The sequence below is a fragment of the Pseudopipra pipra genome, chromosome 1, assembly GCF_036250125.1.
Source record: "Pseudopipra pipra isolate bDixPip1 chromosome 1, bDixPip1.hap1, whole genome shotgun sequence".
Lineage (NCBI taxonomy): Eukaryota > Metazoa > Chordata > Aves > Passeriformes > Pipridae > Pseudopipra > Pseudopipra pipra.
This window is the reverse complement of record NC_087549.1, coordinates 119,326,535-119,347,338: the sequence shown is the minus strand read 5'-3', so window position 1 is coordinate 119,347,338 and position 20,804 is coordinate 119,326,535. Positions and strand designations below refer to the sequence as shown.

The window sequence follows — 20,804 nt, the reverse complement described above, 5'->3', positions numbered from 1 at the left end:
TCTTGGACAAGTACAGATACTGATCTGATTTCTTCCTGCAGCTCAGGTATATAGAATTTTACCACCTCCAAGTTAAACTGATATGTTTTTAAAGAAAACAGTAATAGTAAAGAGAAACTATAGCAAACATTTTGAACTCAACACATCACTAGCAGTATCTCTGTTAAGCAAAGAATTAAATTTAGTGAGACAACCTGAACATTCCCACTAGATGGCACACAGAGCCTTTATTTTCTCTCCAGATTTCACCCTACTCAAAACTGAGGCTATGAATAAAGAACTGTTGTCCTATAACAAAATGTAGATAATTAATACTGAAGCCATTGCTTCATATTCTCCCATTCTGACACAATGGAACTCTCTCATGGAGTCACGCTGCCTTCAATAGTTCTGAACATTGATTAAGTGTAGACTGCAGTATATGCATAAAGTATCTTGATTGAATGAATGCATGCTGAAGGACACTATTTGGAGATGCAAGTAAATATTTTTAAGTAAAAAAATCTGCATACAGATGGAAACAAAATATGAGAGAGGTACAGAGAGGCCCTTTAAAAATCAGAAATGGCTTAAATAATTTCTAGTGTAAGAGAAAACAAAATGGTAAGTTTCTGCATCATGATCAGATATATTGAATAAAAGAGATCTAAATACTTTTCAAGTATTTGCTCTAACGGTTTAATCATTCATAGGCTGTTGCCATATATTCTGATCTGCCTTCTTACATTCTGCTACTAGTAAATATAGTTTTAATGAACTATGCAATGACCTTTCTGAAACAGTCGCTCACAGGTGACAGTATATTATATTTTTGACAGTCAGTCTTCAGCTGTTACAGTTTCACACATTGTATATTTCCTTTCCAGGTTTTATTATAGACTAGAGTATCCACTGTCTTATCCTCTCATCTACATACATGTAGATAACTCTTTTTCCTTGAAAACCTTATTTTTGGAGGAGGATGCAGAAGTTGCCTTTTAAAGACCAAAATATTGCATGTGCACAAAAGGAGAGAAGAAGATTTAAAGAGGTGGTAGATACCAAAGGCCAGGATAATTTATGGGGGCATATTTAAGGGTGGGAATTCCCAGATCGCTTCCTGCAGTTAGACTTAATCTTGTATGAAATTTCTCATTTTCCTTCTTTGGAACCATAATAAAGATTTCAAACACACATGCTATTTGTAATGTTCATTAAAAAATGAAACAACTGAAAGCTATTAGACAAGCATTAAAAAAATCCTCATCTATCCTACCACCCACATTGTAACGGCCGTTCTACATTTTTCGTCTCCTGTTATAAAAACAATGTTTGCATAACTCTACCTATTCATATAGCTTGTAAGTCAGTCCTCATCAACTGACAGCAATAACAATGAATCAGCTTTAGTTACTATTGCTCTAGTTTGGTAATTCAATACATTTCTATGATAATCAAATCCAAACTGACGTGATGAGGGTAACTGATGATTCTGCGACTACTATCTGAGTAATCAAACAGACTAACTTTTCTCCCATAAATTAAGTAACTTCTTTCTTTACGTGTCTTGATGGCCATTTAAAACCAGGTGGAAGAATAAGAGATGGTTAAAATAATGGGCACTTCTAAGTCATAAGACAGCCCTTTGAAAAATACACACTACTAGGTGCTAGCCAGATTTGCAATTAGCTTCCAACAACTTGGCATATATTGAAAGTTAACAAAAACAATGAATTTTCTTTTCCACTACCCAATAAATAATAAAAAAGATGATTACACATTGCTTCTGAATAAAAAAAAACCCAAACCAGCAAAAACAATAGGAAAAGATCATATGGAACAGCATCCTGAAACATATTTATGTAGAAATGACATGCAATTCAAGACACGAAAGGCTGATCTACTTTCTAAGCACTTAAAGCCATTAATAGGAATAACGAACTCAAACATATGAATGAGAAGCATTACTTTCATAGGGGCCTATTTAAATTCCTATGAGGTTTAACCATATCAAAGGAAGAAGCAGTTTAAAGTACTATTACATGCAGTGAAAAAAAAAGCCCTCAGAAAAAACGCTGTTGAAAAAACATTAGAAATGCAAGACGGTAAATACCAAGGTTTACTGCTGCAACTCCTTTTGTAGCACCAATGAGATCTCCTTTTGGAAAATTTCAGTCTTTAAAAAACCTCAACCAGACATATATGTTAGCAGACAAGTATCTATGAAATATCACCAGAGAAAATTTAAATACTTCTGAAAACTGAAATTCAGACAGTAAAAAATATGATTTTATGAAGATTATGATCTTTATTTCATTGTGATTGTCCTTTAAATTTTCTATTCTTTTCAATCATTTCAGTAAGTTAAATACAAGCAGCACAAAGGAAAACCCACACAATGACAATGTTTCTTGCTTAAGAATTTTAAACTAACTCCTCTCTCTAAGCATCCAATTTGATGTGTCCCCTGTATTATATTCCACATATTAGAACTAAAGACTAAACAAATTTATTTACAAAAAACACAGTTATTGTTTAAAACATTCACAGCAACCAGTTTTTTACCTACAGATCTGATTTGTATTTTCATTACTTAAGCAAGTAAAGTTATTCCTTTAATTTTTCAATTTATGTAAGTATTTTTACTAGTACCTCAATAAAATATTTTTTCTTAAAAGGTTAATGTTAAATTGACAGCAAAATCAATCCTTCAAATTAGTAGTTTGTTGAATCCCCCTAAGAAATTGTGTAAGGGCATTATAGAGATTAACACATATATGGTTTTCTCCTTTTAAGGAAAGAAAGAGCAGAAATCAGAAAGAAATCTGTGCCAATACTATAACCCCTTTTCCCCACACCCATTTTGTAGGAGCAGTTTGCTGGATTTATAATTCTTCTAATCCTAATTTCTATCTAGTGACTGTAGTTTCAACTGGTAGAAAATGCCCAATTTACGCTTTAAAAGGACAACGTATGAAATTCAGATGTAGAAGCACACATAGAAATTGATGTGATTTCGGACTTCGTCTCTTCAAAATGTACTAGCCACAGCCTAAAATGAGAAAGAGATGCCTTAAAATGTCCCAGGTATCTCTGAGGCACTCCTGCCTATGCACCCTTCCTGGCCTAAAAGATGCCCTCCCTCTGGCTCATTTGCCTGCTAAAGTCCTCTCCCTGTCCTCCTGTCTCTGTTCCCAGCCACCACCAGACTTGACTCACTCCAATTCCCATGGCTGGCAGGAGATTCTTGGGAACTTTCTATTTGCCTTTATCCTCGTCCAGGGACATGAGATAAGTTATACCCACACCGGCACTCTTCCTAGGCCGTGGGCTGCTGCTGTGGTCAGAATTGCACTGAATGCAGCAGAGATTCCCTAAACCTGCATAAACTGCTGAAAAGCAATTCCCACCAGCTAAGGATCATGCTCCATATGCTCAAATTCCCTATTATAACCCCTTTTTCTCCCTGGCCTCTGGAGACATAGCATGTCACATTACCCACGGAACAGACAGGATATAGCAAAGCACACTTGCGTGTGACAGAAGTCACAGGCAGGCTGTTCTACAACATACCTAACGTTTCACCACCTGAATACACAGTATTTTTAAAAGTTTACATGCAGGTGCAAGTGGAGGGATCTCTATAATGCTCTTCTTTTTTAAGGTATTTTCTTTCCTCCCTTTTTAGTTTCATTAACAGGAGAGAAAACTCAAATACAATTTTGCACTAAATCTGAAGGTTCAGAATAAGAGACAAGAATGAAAAAAGATTTTCGATATGTCTGATGAAAAATGAGACTTAATTTTAGTGAACATGCTATTGCCTCACAACGCCAAGGGAAAAGCACTCGTCATTAGAGAAATGAATTGCTCAGCTGTTTATAAGGAAAAAGCTCTGGGGGAATTTCTCAAGGCCCAAACCACAAAGCATTGCAGGGTTATGCAAACATATGTTGCAGGTGTTTTAGGGTAGACAGGTGGGAAAACCTCAGCTACTGAAAAATATTCCACTTAATAGATTGTATCTGAAACTAGATAACCTCAGTGCAACAGAGAAAAAAACCAAAAACAGCAGCAGTGAATTCCACATCCAGGCAGCAATAGGCTTACCAAAATTATCATCTCACTAGTGTCAAATGGGACTTTTTAAAACTATTTTTTTCTAATATATTAAACAAATACTACCAAACATTTATGGTTTTTTCCTAAACTACTAATATTTTACACCAAAACTAAAGAGAAGACTGAATCAAATATATATAAAAGGAAGACAAGGATAATGATGCAATGTTGTTCTATTTTTTTAAGGAGCTAATATGCTCCTTTCCCCTCCCTCTTCAGCTGACAAGGCAATATTGGATTATTTCATAATTCTTGTGCTGCCTAAGTATTACACTTCTTTTTTTTTTAATTGAAGTTCTATTATTTTCTCTTTTATTTATTTCTAATGAAAGTTGGAGGATCATGTGACTGTAAATTCAGTAAGGACTGGGAGGTCAGGAAAGGTTTACCTTTTCCTGCTAGATCGCCTATGCTTCTTTCTTCAATAATGGCACAAACATGGTAAAAATTTGGACTGGAAACAGAGCTGAAATATGGCAGTTGAGATGTGGATAAGGAATATAGTTTGTTCAGTTAAGCAGCAGTTTTTCTATTAGGTGCTAATAATTAATATGAAGTGCATACTAACTATAACCTAATAGCCTAGAGAGAGAATTTCACCGTTCCTCTTTTTATTCTTTTGTCAGATATTCAAGCAGCTGTCTCCATTCTACATGGCCAGACTTACACAGTATAAGCAATGGTTTAACATAAAAGATACATATCACAATATTTTGTATACTAAGAAACCAACCCACCCCAAACTCCAGAGCACCGAAAGCAAATGCCATTCCCCAAACAAAACTTCCCTTTCACCCTCTAATTCTCCTCTCCCTTTATTATACCTTCTGCAGAACAAGCAACCTGCTGGAGCACAAATGGTATTTCATCCACCTATGAACCCATGAGTTAAATACTTATTAGGATAAAAAAAGCCCCAGTGAGACATTAAACAACATAATGTGCTATTGCCAATTCAAAAGTGGTTCAAGGCCAAGAACAAGATATTAGCTAAAATGCAGGCTGATAGTCTGTGTCTATCAACCTTGTGTATGAAAGCAGCACACTATGAAGGGTACCCCGTACAGAACTAATAAAGAACTTCCTTTAATCACGGGAGTTAGGAGATTCATGCAGTGATACTGGTGTGGGCAAAGGAAAACCATAATCCTCAAACTGGGAATAATGCTTCCTGTTTACATTTTTCAGAAGATGCTAAGGGTCTCAATCGTGGAACTTGTTATTTACAATGCAATAACAGGATGAAGAATTATCACATTTAGTTGTTTCTTAAGAAAAATAGTGAGTTGTTTTTTTTTTCTTTCTTTCTAAAACAACAAAATTTCCCAGAAAGAACTGAAAAGGAAAGAAAATTCAGTTAATTGGGTCAAAGAAGGAAGAAACCCCTGAACTCTGATCAAGCTGAAATAAATTATCTCCAGTTTTGTTATGTGACAACCCTCCATTCCCCTGGCAACTAGAAATTTCAGACACTAGGAAGATATTTTAAATACTGTGGGTTATGGTCTGTTTTTAACTTCATACATACATGCTTTCTCTCACATGGGCATTCTATGACAAGAGATGAAGAACGGAAAAAAATAAAAATGAGATTTAAAAATGCTTCTGTGACTTGACTGAAAGAAATTTCTAGTTGTGTATTTTTGGCTTCTTGTCCTAACCACTTGGGAAGCCTTTTTTTTTCATTAAAGTATTACAGCCTATTGCGTTTTAACAGGTAGATCAAATCCTACCAAATCAGCTTTTATTTATATTCCAGACAAAAAGACTCCAACCTGCCAACGTTCAAGTTCATAACCTGCGTAAAATCCCCATCTTGCACCAACAGAATCGCTTAAGTACCTTTTAAATCTGCCTCTTAATTTAGTTGCCTAGTTTTCAGCTGAACCCTTGGTTTTAAGAAGTAAATTAACTACATAGTAAGGTATAAATCTGACAGTGTTCAGCCCTACCCCATGACAGATTTATGCTCTGGCATCTTGCAGCCCTGCACGGTTGGAACAGGAGTTTTACAACATTGTGGAGGAAAGCTCCAGGCTTTTGAAAGGAACACACAGCAAGCCTCGCTTTAAACCCTGGAATGCTCCAAATTATGAGATTTAAAATATGACATCTTTATGTACAGAAAAGCTCCCACATTATGGTTTTATTGGCACTCGTTTTGGACAACCTGCATAACTCACTGATGGCTTTGTGAGTAATGCAGTTATCTGAAGCTTATACTTATAAAACCCTTATAACCACACTTAGAGCATTATGTCTTCTCCAGACACATGCTTGTACACAAATCTCACATATCAGGGAAAAACAAGAACATTTTAAGGTGCTATTTGGTTATTTCTGCTACGTGGAAAAGAAACAGATTAATTTATGTTCTGCATGTAATGTGCTACGTAAACCACTTGAAAAAGGTCCCCAGGGGAGTGAAAAAAGCTCATTCACAGAGCCCCATGCACACACCACAGCAAAAGGAATATGACATCCAAGTCTTTTCCTCTGAAACACAGAGAGAAGCTAAGGTCTTGATGCTGCGGGACAAGCAACTCCTTAGGACTCCAGTGATGATCCCGCAGAGCCATTTTGATTACTACTGCTCTTTAAAAAAAGAAAGGACAAAGACATAACATCTCCAAATCTAATTTTCCATAAAAAGTTACAGCAAAGGATAGAATTTCCAGTTCTATCTTGGTAAGTATTTTGCTCTTTCAGAGAAGCGCTTCCCAATACAAATGTACTCAATAGCTTTGATTACAATTAATACCTTAATATTTATTATAAAATATGTAGGTATACAAGCAGTATATCTACACATATCAGAAGAGACTGAACTCAAATTCCATCATAACAGATCGGATATGATTCAGTAGCTAATCTTTCATACATTATTGAAAAGTTATGAATCTATTTTTATATAACACAGTTTGTATTTTGAAAATTTTAGTCAAATAAATTATGATATGGAGAACTTCTGATTAGGTAGAATTAGAGTACTCTAAGTGCTTCTTTTTGATAAGCTACCTTGAAAACGAGAAGTGATTAATTGAATTGTCAGGTTGAGCATAAGAACCATAATCACCTCACTCTAATACTGTTAAATACATTTTATTAGTGTAATTTTATAAGTAACATTATTACTCTTAAGGAGAGGGTCAGGAGCTTTAGATGACTTTTTAAACAGAAGTAAACGAATAATTTGAAAGAAACAGCTCCGAGAAATTCAAAAGCAATCAGTTTTATTGGTAGCTAAAGTAATTAAGAGCTTAAAGTGCTTCAACTTCTTGCGTTAGCGTCAAGTACAATCAGAATTGCTTTTACTTTGCTCTGAGGATATCAACTTGCTCAAACAGAAGGAACAGTTTAAAAGTTCTGGCTTCCAAAGAGAACTTCCTCTTCCATCTTAACTGTCTAAAGTACTTGCCCTTATCATGACAGAGCTTATGAATTCCCAGTGAATATTATCGGGAGTGCTGACCAGCACAGGATTCCCTCACCACTTCCGACTTTTCCCCCATTGCCCCTCTGGCCCGATTGTGATGTTGCCACATCTCATGCCTTCTGATTAATATCCTTGATAAAAAGTATAATTAGGAAATCATCAGAGATTATTAAAATTGCAAACACTGTTTTTTTATTTGTGTTTGCAATTGGCCCAATGACTGATTATCAAGTAGCTGCCTAGCCTATTTATTGAAAAATGCGTATGTTACTTGTTATTGAATGTTAGCCAGAAGTAGGAACAATGGTGCCTAACTCACCTTTAGCCATCACCTCTGGAAGACTATGCACCTCTCCACCCGCCCAGAAATCCCCAGCCACAGCACCCACTCCTCCCTGCCCTCAAGGCCGATGGCTCTCCTTCCTGTTGGGCCACCCAAGAGAGGCAAGGAGAACAACAAAGTCACCTTGCTGGGGTCTGCTCTCACTGCCAGCAGTGGACTACAGCCCCATCTTGCTCGGCCCCACACAGAGCTGGGACAAGTCCTTTGCATCTTACCTGTGGCACAGCTTTCTCTTAACTATGAGAGGTGTCACTGTTCTGGAAACTTGGCTTTAGTCTGTATTATTTCCCACCATGTTCCCATTAATTTAAACATAATGGCTGTTTAACATAGAGGGATACAATATTTGTGAGTTCTTAACCACAAAGCTGGCCTGTGCATGCAATACTAAGGAGAGAGCAACACTTGGGAACTGCATCACCATTGGAAATCTAAGAGATCAAGTTTCTTCCTTGAGTGATGACTCCTGTGTTACATATGGTAGTGAGGAATGAGAAGGACTTAGAAAGCTTTCTCATTTGAAAAGTCTTGACTAGATGACTAATTAACCACTTTCCAAGTTTTTTTCCTGAAAATATTGCTTGCAACATACAGGATACATTGAAGTTGTCCATTTTATGGTGGGTCGATTAAATGGTTAATATATTAGTGGAGATTGCAATGAACTTTGAGAGAGCTGAGAAAGTTATTGTACTACGAGTATTGACCACATAGCCTTTTTATATTTTAAAATGCACAGGTGCACTGGGAATGAAGGTTTTGAAACAAATTTACAAAAATGAAGCGGATTTTTAATTCATGGTACACTTACTATTTTTATGTGGTACTATGGCAACATGGTTATTCTAAGTAATTTATCATTAAACTCTTAGCCGCCTGTCATACCTTATTCTATTAATGACAAACAATAACTGAATATTTAAATCAATAATTCTTAAAACAAAGCATAGACTATCTTCTTGGAAAATGCAAGTTTCTGATTTTAAGAACATGAACAAAGAACAAGTTAGTATCATGGCTTTTACATGTAAAATATATGCAATTCTAAGTCATATAGGCCCACAATAAAAAGCTTAGCATGCAGTTACAAAAAAAATTGTATCAATAAATCAACTGTATGTTGATTTATTTAAAGTGAGGTGTTTAGATACAGCTAACCTTATCGTATTTGCAAATGGGAATGCTAGACCATCAAAATGCTTGAGTTCCCTGCAGGAACTGAATGTGGTTATAAAACCAGAGGTTGAGTTGAAGATGGTGACACATTTTTTTTCATAAAAATCTATCTACCATGCATTAAACATACAAGATCTTAAACTTACAGAAATTAAGGCAAATAGAAGTTTTCTGTGAATCACTGAGAGTAAATGCATTTATTTTTTCTTTCTCCTAAGTCCTCGTCTCCCAGATAAAGAGATATGTAGCTAGCTTTTCTGGAAAAGCTTGTTTCTTTTATCAGTCATATCCCATGTCAAGGCAACTTTGTATAGGTGACGTTACTTGTACTGCCACCTCAATACTGCATCGGGATAGTCATTATTCCCAGCTTCCTGATAACTTACTTTTCATGCATCTAACCCCTCCAATGTATTATTGCTTCTGAAATATCAGTCACATTCTTCATGATCAAAACTAAAAAGCAAAAAGCAAATGTTTGTTCAGAGTCCCCCTCCCCCTTGCTGGTACCCCTGCACTGACATGGACCTGCACCCCAGCGGTACCTCTGTGTGGAGGTACAAATTAATGAGCTGCTAGTGCCCAAACAGCGCCAGATCCCGACTTCTGATTGGCTGCAATCTGGTCATTAAAGAGAGGCAATTAATGCCAGATTGCACACACAATGCTAACAAACAAACAAAACAACCCCAAACCTGCTTTTCTCCTGCCACAAACGGCAAAACAACAATACTGACATAACGGCAGCGTTCAAAGGACAGTTGCAGCTCTGCAGCAGCACCTCAGTTAATGAGTGTATAGAAAAGAATTTATCTGAAGAAGAAGAAAGTGAAACTCAACAGCCTTTCAGGCACATGAAACCAGCTTGGAGAAAACTCTGAGATGGTGGCAGCTACTTAAGAAGAAAATTCAGCTGAAAATAAATGTACAAAGAGTTCAGTTCAAAATTTCAGCAATGTGTTTTCTCCTTGTCACATTGCTCAGATAGTGAGCAGTGTTAAAAGCTAGAATGCAGATTTTTCCAACTAATCGTTATATGAGTGATCATGACCATATTTTATTGCTTAAGTTTTCTGGCAGTACCTGTAATTTCAGTCACAACGAACTAATATGACTTCTTTGAAATGTCATGTATGCTTCTCCGTGGATTTCGCTAGAATTTTATATTATCATATAGCCACCTTCAGTGTCAGTAAATAGCTTAAAATACTATGTTGAGAAAATATCAACAGCAGTAACTAGAGTATTATTAGCAGAAGCAACAAATTAATTTCCATCAACCAAGCACATTCATTTTTTTCTTTTTTTTTTTTTTAAATTGCTGGCTTATGATAAAAGGTATCTCCACTGAATTAAGCTCTTAACTAGCTTGTTCAATGAATAGGGTAACTCACCATGCTAAAATATCTGAAAGCGAACTTATTTTACAAGAATACTAAGAATAAATACAATAAACTTTGAGACAAAGCACAGTTGTCAGGTTCTTAGTATGCGATGCAAAACTGTAATATTCTATGTAGTGCTTTAGTTTTCTAATAAGTCATTCTGATAAGGTTAACACTTCAACATAGCAAAACATACAAATACGAACACCCAAAGATGAAAATTACTTTGCTTATGTCGCTGTATTAGAATTTTATTTGCTAAAGGGTGAAAACAGATTTTCAAAATTCACAGTTAACTTAAAACAATAGTTTTAAACCTTTTATTCCTAGCCCTGGCTGCCTTCAGGAAGGAAAGAACATCTGGCTATTTAAGGAACACAATATGTTCACATTTTCTATGACTTTTGTTTCTAATTGGTTTTTTTAATTTTTTTTTTATTTGAACAACTCTAGTTAGAACTATGTTTTTTAATCACTTTATATTTTTCCACTGCCCTATCTCTGTATCTCTACTTCTTAATTTTGCAGCCTTTGCTTTGAAAATTAACAGTGCTCAGTGGTTTTGATAAGGAAAAAAAATGAAGAAAATGAGCCACTCATGGTGTATTAAATATGCAGACACACACCTTCAGTAAATGCTTTTGGATATACATAAAAGAACCTTCCCTTACTTTTTCATTTCACATATACATACTTTTAATAGCCCATTCTTCCATAAGAAGCTCTACTTTTATATTCAGAAGGACTGTAAGTGCATAGAAGTTACTTTAATATAAATAATTGAGGCAATTATCTGTTCAAAGATTAGAAATGTGAAACAAATACTCTGCTAAGCATGTTAACTTATCACCCTATGCAAAGACAACAACACTGATTTGAGCTTTTCATTGCACATTTTCCTAAAGAAATGGAGCTAGCCAAATGCAGAGAAGGCTGAAATTCAATTATTCTGCATTGATCCATACTCATGCCTGTAAAATTAGTATCTCTCAGGACCCCCCTCAGAGGCAGGTGCATTAACTTGTTTTCAGCTATTACAGTTGTGTGTATTTCTCTTCAGTGGCACTGAAAAATATCAGGGATGTGGTATCTAAAATGCCCTCTCAACTGCCAACTGGGGTTCACAAAGTGAAAAGGAGAGCTGCTTGCAAGCATTAGGGTTTCGTAGTTAGTGGCAAGCACTAATTACTTTTCATATTATTTTTAATACTGGATAATGTTAAGGCTTCTGGTAAGGTTTGATTCCACAAAAGGTCAAGAAATTGTACTTGTCCATCTGTAAGAAAAAAATGCCACCTATCTTTTAAGTATAGTTTTCTGCTGACATTTAGGTTGCTCTCCTGGTGATGACTGCAGTGAAAAGAAGCAAACAAAATGTGACAGGTTCATGAAACCAAAGTTTAGCTCTCCTGATAGACTACAACACAAATAAGGAAGTAGGAGGTACCTGTTATGTCAGATCAAGGAAACTAAAGAAATAATAGATGTTATTAGATGTGCAAACCCAGATCATCTCCAAAATTGGAAGTTACAGATGGAAAGGACGTGTCAGGTCCATCTATCTACTTCATCATTTATGACAAGATTGTTCCTTAAGAACCTTTCAGTTTTATGTACGTACTACCAATCTTTCTTATTCCAAATACCCCACAACATTCCCTGGGTAAGACTTTTTGGCATTTACCTAGCTGCAAAAATAATATGAAAGACAATATATATTAGCAAACCTGCAAGAAGCAGATTCCTGTTTGTTCCTGGCCATGACTTCTAAACTGCATTTCTTGTCCAGCTGAGATTTAAAGCTCTGAGGAGCAGAGACCAAGCCTCTCTCAGGTGTTTGGAACAACACTAAACATTCTTGGTATGTTCAGCAAATAATGAAATAAGCCATTGGACCATGCAACAGTCTCCCAGAGAAGAGTTCCCTGCTTTCACATATTAAAACCCAAGTGAAATCTTGGAAGAAATGCCACACGATTCACAACAATTCAGCCCTGGATAAGGAGAGATAAAATTGCACTGAACCAAATGTAATTTCCTATTAGAAACCAGAAGCTAGTGATGGAGAAATGCACAGGAAAACATCAAAGAAGGAAGAAAAATCATTAAGCACTGAATTTGCTAATCACCACTTACAAGTTACACTACTAACTGAAATCTCCTTGTCATTTCTTCCAATCTCCTTTTACCTGGAATAAGGGCAAACTGAATTATTTTCATGCAGATAGCAAAAAAAAAGGTATTATAATTTTCTCACTTATATTGGTATATAATCTGAGCACCAACTTAGACTCCTACAGCACCCACGATGCCTTGTTAAGTCTCCCCTTTCCTTCCATGGAATGAAAAATTTTGACACGCTTGGAAAATTTTTATGCGTGGGTCTTATAGAATACCCAGACTTCTATTACAGAAATATGGAAAAAAATGGATTGAAAAAACATAAAAAATGAATTGAACAAACAAAACATATTTCTTTCTCAGACCAGGAGTTATTTTAGAACGATCCTTTAGAACATTTTTACTTCCTCACTGTAAGAAGTCCTGATCTTTTTACAGAGTCTCAACCCAAAGATCCAACGTAAAATGGAAGGTGGCTGAAGTTCCTTAGTCTCTTCATTCTCTAGAAATCACAGCTTCCTAACCTTCACAGTATTTCCCAAGCAGATACGTATAGCTCAGAAATGAGGAACAACTGCAATTTATTGTATTTAAATTGACAAAGCAACAACCATTCTTTGTATCGAAGAACCTTAAGTTCTCAGTCACCTGAGCGAAGGGAGAACTACATGAAAACACAGTAGGAACTACATCCAGTATTTTTCTGAAAGGTGTTCAAGGCACACCTGAGAATGTTAATTAATAGAACACCAGGCCTTATGAGCCTGACAACTTCATTCTGTTGGAGACAAGAGCATAAGGAGTGGAATAGTGATCAAACCTCTTTTGTGGAAAGTGGGTGGTTTATTTTTGCCCCCTTCAGCTGATATCTTCTATACTGCCTAGTACTTTTTGGAGGACAGCTGAATAATTAGTAATTATCTTTTAACATATCTTGTTCAATAAATGGCAGATTACATATTGAATTCAGTTTGACATCTTAGCAAAATTTTCCTCCTGCTGTATCTTTCTTCTAAAAAATATTTCTATCTTATTTTGCTAAGAAAGTACATAAATAAATGCTGGGCAGTCTGATTTCATAGACTGCTGCCAAAATCTTAACAAAGATTCCTAAGATCTAACGTTAGAAACTTTCTTACATACTGAAAACATGATACACTTTACTTCTCATCATGAAAGAAATCTTTGTGCCTGAGAGGAATGAAGAAAGCAGCTGTAAGGATGCAGACTTCTGCAAAAAACTGATACAGAAAAAACAAAGAGACAATTTTTTTCTTAATCCATAAGAGTGTAAACATTGGTACTGAATGAAATTTTGCAGAAGGCAGTCAGAGTGCAGAAGTGATGAATTTTTTGCTTTCAAAGATGTTGTGCATCAAGAAGATGAGGGAAATCAGACTTTACACTGGCAACCTACTAATGGGACGTGTACAAAGACAGTTCAAAACCAGCAGCACAAATTCTGCTATCTGCCAAAGATCTGAGTATGCAAAGATTACAGTGTACAGCTTCATCTCAAGCACTTTATCCACTATACTGTGGGTGTCTCCTGTATATTATACCCATACACATACATATGCCATTCTAAAACAGCAAGAGGTTTGCTTTTTTTTATAGATGAGTATATCAGAAAGTGTATGCTAGTAATAGGTGACATAAAATTTATGAATTTATACATTTTATTAATGTGAATCTTTACAGGCTGTAACACCAGACTCTCGTTTTTAGTTGAAAACCATCTCATAACTATGTGTAGTAGTGCTTTAAGGATTAACAGTAATTAATCCGCAGAAATTCCATGAAAAAGGTCTTTCAGATGAAATTGCATGATGGTTTCTATACAGCTTACTAGTTTTTATATGGTAACACTACTGTTTCCCTCAAAAGTATACTATATCATGAAATATGTCTGTGCTGAGTACCAAGAAAAGTTATTTTAAAGAGCACGAATATCTGCAGTATAACTCCTGGATAACTTTAGCAAAGTGTCCTTTAAAGTATCCTTTAAAGCATAAAGGAACTTGTTTCTACTCTGTTACCAACTCTTTCTTTCAGCTGTTTCGTTAGGTAAGAAGAAACTTGAAACTATAATTTCGTACCCAAAATGTAGGTTGTTATTAACTTCATAGCATTTCGAGCATTTTATTACAATGATTTATTCCCTGTATTTACAGAGCAAGCAATCTCACCTTTGGATCTCGGAGAAAAAGTGCTCTTAGGATAAGGGAGTGAACATCTCCAATGGGTGGATAATGCATCAGAAGTCCCAAACAGGTCTGATAATTACTTGAAATCACTACAATGAAAATGAAAAAAAAAAAGAGAGGGAGAAAAAATATTACTATCTTATTGTGATATTCCAGTATTACCTTTTCCAGTAAATTCATTACAGTTGAGATTCAGCTGTCTTTTCCCACATAGGCTCTCAGAACTCAAGCAGGGCTGAGAGTAAAAGAAGATATTATATAATCAAGCTTCATGACTACACTTGGTCCAATATAATTATGAAAAATGCTAAACCTACCACTTTGTCATAAACATTTATGTTAGCTCCAGATTTAGATGCCTAAAGCACCTAAATGTGCACCTAAAGCCTGCCTGAGTCAGTGGAGGTCAGGGCAATTGAGTGGAGCCTGAAGAACTAGTCTTACACTCCGAAATGGACACTGACTTTTCAGACATCAGATGTCTACAGACATCTAAATTTAAATTTGATAATTTGTGGCTATGGCTTTATGATAACTTTGCCCCACTCTGACGAGTCTTTGCTGAAATATCTATGTTTTATGTTGTTCTTATAACATATACACATACACGCACACACACACACACTGATACACACACGTAAAATTATGTCAACAACTCCTTGTTTTCTCGTAATCAGAAACTTAACAAAATGGTCAGGAAAAAGGGAAAAGACTAGATTGTAATGTCATAAATAATTAAAAATATATTATACCATCAACTTTTTCAGAGCTTTTTCACTTAGAAAGTTTATCATTTTGTTCTAATTCTGCTTGATTTTATCTGAATCTCTGTAAGTATACTCTATGGTTCTTTGCTTGTTGTTGTCATCTTCTTTTTTTTTTTCCCCCAAATCAATCTAATTATGAGTGCAATTATTAAAGACATCTTTTCAAGCAGGTCTATGTAAACTACTTCATTTCTTTTCCACCATCTAAATCCAGGCAATCCATCTGCCACAGCTGTCAAAGCAATGCCTGTTAATGACGCTTCCACTGCAACATGAACACAGCCTTCAACAATAGTAATTGTAAATAAATTTCTAACAAACTTTACTATCCTGAGAACTTTAGCTATAGTACAAATACTTTTAATTAATCAGGGTCATTGTAAACACAAAATTATTTTGAATCAATAAAAGGCAAAATAAAGGACCATTTTGCAGACAGAGAAATTTAAATGTTTTACTTTTTTCTTTCATGTGAATAAGCCTCATATCCTCCTGCACCTTACCTCCTTCAACAAGAGGATTATGGGGAAAAGATGCAGGACTGGGCAAAATGAATAATTATAATCTGTGTAAGGAACCACTTTATCATCTTCATTTCCGTTGCTGATCCGACAGCTTGTAATTTCATACATCTGCTTTCATTTGTAAAGCACTCACTTATCCTACTCATTCTTTATCTGTTCTGCCTGTTCTTTTTCCTACCCTTTGTTTTTCTTGTTCATATTCAGGTACCTGCTTTTTCTTCTTGAAGTCACAAAGCTGGCATAATGAACACAAATACAATGGGCTCCGTCAGAGTTCTTTCAGAGTATAATACGAGCACCACATAGTACATACCCAATCAAACTCTCATATGTAAATCAAATTGAAGATGCTGAACTGCAGTTACGATCATGATGCCTTTTTACCAAAGCAAATAAAAACAGTGAATATTGATATTAAATGCTAAATAGTTTTATAAACAGTAGACAGTAAGACCAACGTGTTTCTCTTTTGAACAGATCGGTATGTGTTCTATTCAGCAATGTAAAATGGATTAAAAATATCCATTCTTTATTTTTCCTGGGAGAGTTCTTTGCTGTCTTCAGGTATAGAGAAAAATAAATATTAAAAAAACTAATTTATTTTAATGGTGCAGACTTGACTCCTGACAAAAAAACCTTGCTATTCAAAGAAAGTTACAAAACTCCAGCACTACAGAGAGGAAGACTGGATAACTTTTATATACATATTTTTTTTTTTATCTTCAGGGTTTTCCCCACCTATTCAGCTGCTCCCTTTTCATGTAGAAATCTTTACAGAAGAGAACACTGTTACCAATGCTCTATTTGCGGGGAATGCTGTTTTGCTGAAACACCTCTTGTTTCAGAGTGATCCGTATGCTGCCCATGACCTGGCACGTGAGTTCACAGCCCAGAAAACCAACACTATCCTGGGCTGCATCAAAAGCAGAGAGGCCAGCAGGTCAAGGGAGGTGATTCTCCCCTTTTACTCCGCTCTTGTGAGACCCCACTTGGAGTACTGCATCCAGGTCTGGGACCCGCAACACAAGAAGGACGTAGTCTGGCTGGAGCAAGCCCAGAGGAGGGCCACAAAGGTGATCAAACAGCTGGAACACCTCCACGATGCAGACAGAGTGAGAGATTTGGGGCTGTTCAGCCTGGAGTAGAGAAGGCTCCAGGGAGACCTTATTGTGGTCTTTCAGTATATTAAGAGGGCTATAAGAAACACAGAGAGAGGCTTTACCAGGGCCTGTAGTGACATGACAAGGGCCAACAGTTTTAAACTGAAAGAGGATAGATTTAGACTGGACATAAGGAAGAAATTCTTTACTGTGAAGGTGGTGAGGCACTGAAACAGGTTGCCCAAAGAAGCTGTGGATGTCTCATCCCTGGAAGTGTTCCAGGTCAAGTTGGATGGGGCTTTGAGCAATCTGGTCTAGTGGAAGGTGCCTCTCCCCATGCCAGGGGATTGGACTAGATAATCCCTGAAGGTCCCTTTCGACCCAAACCATTCTATGATTATTGTCTCATCAGGACAAAATGTATAATATTATACAACAGAGTGGGAGTTTTCTTAAAAAATACAGAGAAAATACTAGTAAAACTGAATATGCCTATTGGAGATAAAAGGATTTCTAAGAATCATCTGTAGGATGAAGTTTCTGAAAGGAGACTCTGTGCAATACAAATTTATCCAGTCTCAGCAATAGCTGAATACTGCTGACGTTCAATGGTGAAGTATCTTACATTGTGTCCAGCAGCCTTGTAAAAAGCTTTACCTGTGCTTTTCCTTCACTCACTGGCTTAGTGACAGAGTCACATCTGGATCCACTTTCTATTGCAAACCACAAGTTCTTTCTTCCCCAAAGAAGAATGCTACTGGTATTTTTAGGGAAAGGAGTAGAAAAACTCCTCTACATAGAGAAATCAATCTTACTGTCCTTTGATAAATATTTGTTATTCAGTGCCCAGAGGAACATCAAATTGCTTTGTCCCTTCTGCTTTAGAAGAGACTCACATTTCTCTGTTGGTCCAATAACCATTCCTGGATACAAGCAGCAATAATAGTGGTGGGAAACCTGAAAACTCACTGTACGGTCCTCAACAAAGTCCTAATTTTCTAACACATGTAATTTCAAAGGAGTTAAATGTTTGGTGTCACTGATCCTGTATCCAGATGACTTCCTAAGACTGGAAGGGTGGGACTACTTCCCCCTGCTTCTTTATGCATGGCCACGTTCTCTTTAGTAGTACCTAAACTGAGTTAAACATAGATAATATGAACATCTTGCACTAAAACAAAAATAACTAATCAGTTCCTCTAAGAAGTGATTGTGGCTTCTTATTTCCCTCAAAATATTCAGAGTGCTTTTAGACATAAAAACTATTTTCTAAAAACGGCCATACCTAGTCTTCAAGTGGAAACATGATAAAAATATACTTATTCTAACACTGATCAGTCAAAATTAGCTCCTGGTGCAATTAGTTTACTACGCAAAATATAGACAGGTTTTCCAATTTGTTCATTCTTGCCCTTCTTGAATGGAAGTATATAAAATACATCTATTTTTGCACTACGTCCTTCCTTCTATTCTGATTTCATCAACAACTGCATGTATATCCACAACAGTGAAACAAAATTAAATATCCATGCTTCTCATTTGACAGATTAAAAAAAGTATTTTTTTTGCATTAATTTTTCCAAAGAAACACAGGAAATAATTTCTTAAAACTCACAGATACTCTGGTACACAACCCTACACTTGGCTTGTGAGGATTATCACTCTACAGACAAAGCTCTGCTTGGATACCGATGTAAAACCGAACAGAGCAGTTTAGAGAATGGCTGTGTATATGATTATGTATCTTTAATCTCTAAAATATATAAACAATAATCTGATATTCTAAATTCTCAAGGAGAATTGAGTACTATATTGTTTGAGTAACAGAGAATTTCAAAACAAAAATAAAAATGAAAAATATTGCAGAAATAATGCTTTCTTAAAATCATGTCTTTGAGAGCATCATAATAGAGCACAGAAAAATATCCATCAATTCTCAAAACAGCAACTTCCCACCCATCCCTGAATGTGTTGGTATAAAAGAATCTGCATAATTTCTAAACTTTCAAATGCTTTTAGTACTGTATTACTATAATTGATTATTTTTAACACTTTTATACCATAATATCTTAGAAACTCTATTATTGTTCCTTTTGTTTCAAGGTTTTTAAACTAAAAATTTCCTGGTGGTTTATTTAAAGATGATTATCATCATTGGATAGCTTCAGCTTATGTTTCTTTTCATCAAATGAAGAGAAGCTCTTATAAACTTATTTTATTTGAAAATGTGTTAAAAATTATTACAACACAACTTTGAACTCTGTTCAAAGCTCAAATATTATCAGCAATAGAAAAATGAGGAAAAATGGAAAACTTTCCTATTACAGATATGTGAGAAAAACTTTCTTTTATCAAATCAAGAACTGTAGACATAGCTATAGTTTGAGCTTGACTTTGGAAATATATTCAACTTTACAGTATTTATGACTCAATGTTTTTCTTCACCATTCTGTTATGTTTAGAGTAACTACCTAGGTCCAGCTACAGAACACGAAGTTACCTATTACAGAAACAGTCAGTGTATGAAGTATTAGCTGTCCTGATGAGATGACTCTGCCTCTCATTTTGGCAAATATACTCCACTGTAATGCTATTTACTACTCTATTTACTAAGCCTAGGGAGTTCAGAGAAAAAAGAGAGACTGATTTCATACAAATGCCTGGAACACATTTTTAGCTCACATTTTAGTTAACTCATACTGATACTTGTACATGAGCACCACAAATCAAAAGAAAACAAACCTAGAACTTTCCTTCCCCAAGAACAGAGGGGGTTCTTACAAGCACGGTTCTAATATGCTTTTTTTTTTTAAAGACAAATAATGACGCAAAATAAAATACTGATGTTAAGACACATTCTTACATGCCTATTCACTACACACCTCTACCAAAAATTTTAAGATTCCTTCAGTTTACTGCACATAAACAAGCAAGACTTAGATTGCAAAACATAATGACCTGGAATCAGATCATCCTGAAAGAGCAGTATTAATTTTGAAACCTCTGAACAGAATTAAATGTCCACTTCTTTGAGAGGAATGAAAGGTAGCTCTATATGCTGCATGTTTATTAAAAAGTAATTAAAAAACACATGAAGGCAGGCAATGGAACGACATGTACATTTAAAGTACCACGTTATATTTTCAAGATTGGGCCCTAAAATAGGCACCACAGATGTTGGTAACTTCCTGTGTCCTAGAATACAAAATTGTGTCAAATATGTGACCTTGTTATAACCTAAAGCTTACAGATGGTATATACTTAACTCTGAATAGCATGCTATAGAATTCATATACTTAATGACAGCCATGCATCTTATTGAAAAATGTATACTCTGTTGTGTCAGTCGCACACAGATTTTTTTGCAGAATATAATGGGACAGAAATAAATACCTCAATTAATCATTATGTAGCTTTCTCCTCCCATTCACAATTATATAAGCTAATAATTTCTTGTTTGTCCTAACTTAATATATTTATTGATCATCACTAAACTATAAGAATTCACCTGCACACATATTTCAGGTGTACTAAATCAAAACAAAATAAATTGTAATTTTTTAAAGATGCCATTCTTGCATAGAATAAACATACTGTGTAATTGTTACTAATTTTTGCATTTCCTTCAAGATTTATCTCCGAAA

General features: G+C 35.6%; 1 protein-coding gene across 4 annotated transcripts in view; it reads right to left on the bottom strand.

Moving 5' to 3' along the window:
- The window catches only part of TBC1D5 (TBC1 domain family member 5), a 319,471-nt gene that overhangs the window by 58,849 nt on the left and 239,818 nt on the right, over window positions 1–20,804 (bottom strand). For all 4 annotated transcript variants that reach the window (XM_064673504.1, XM_064673496.1, XM_064673525.1 and 1 more), the window contains one exon: window positions 14,752–14,858. In XM_064673504.1, the coding sequence (XP_064529574.1) occupies window positions 14,752–14,858 (107 nt within the window). The remainder of the gene's footprint in view (window positions 1–14,751; window positions 14,859–20,804) is intronic.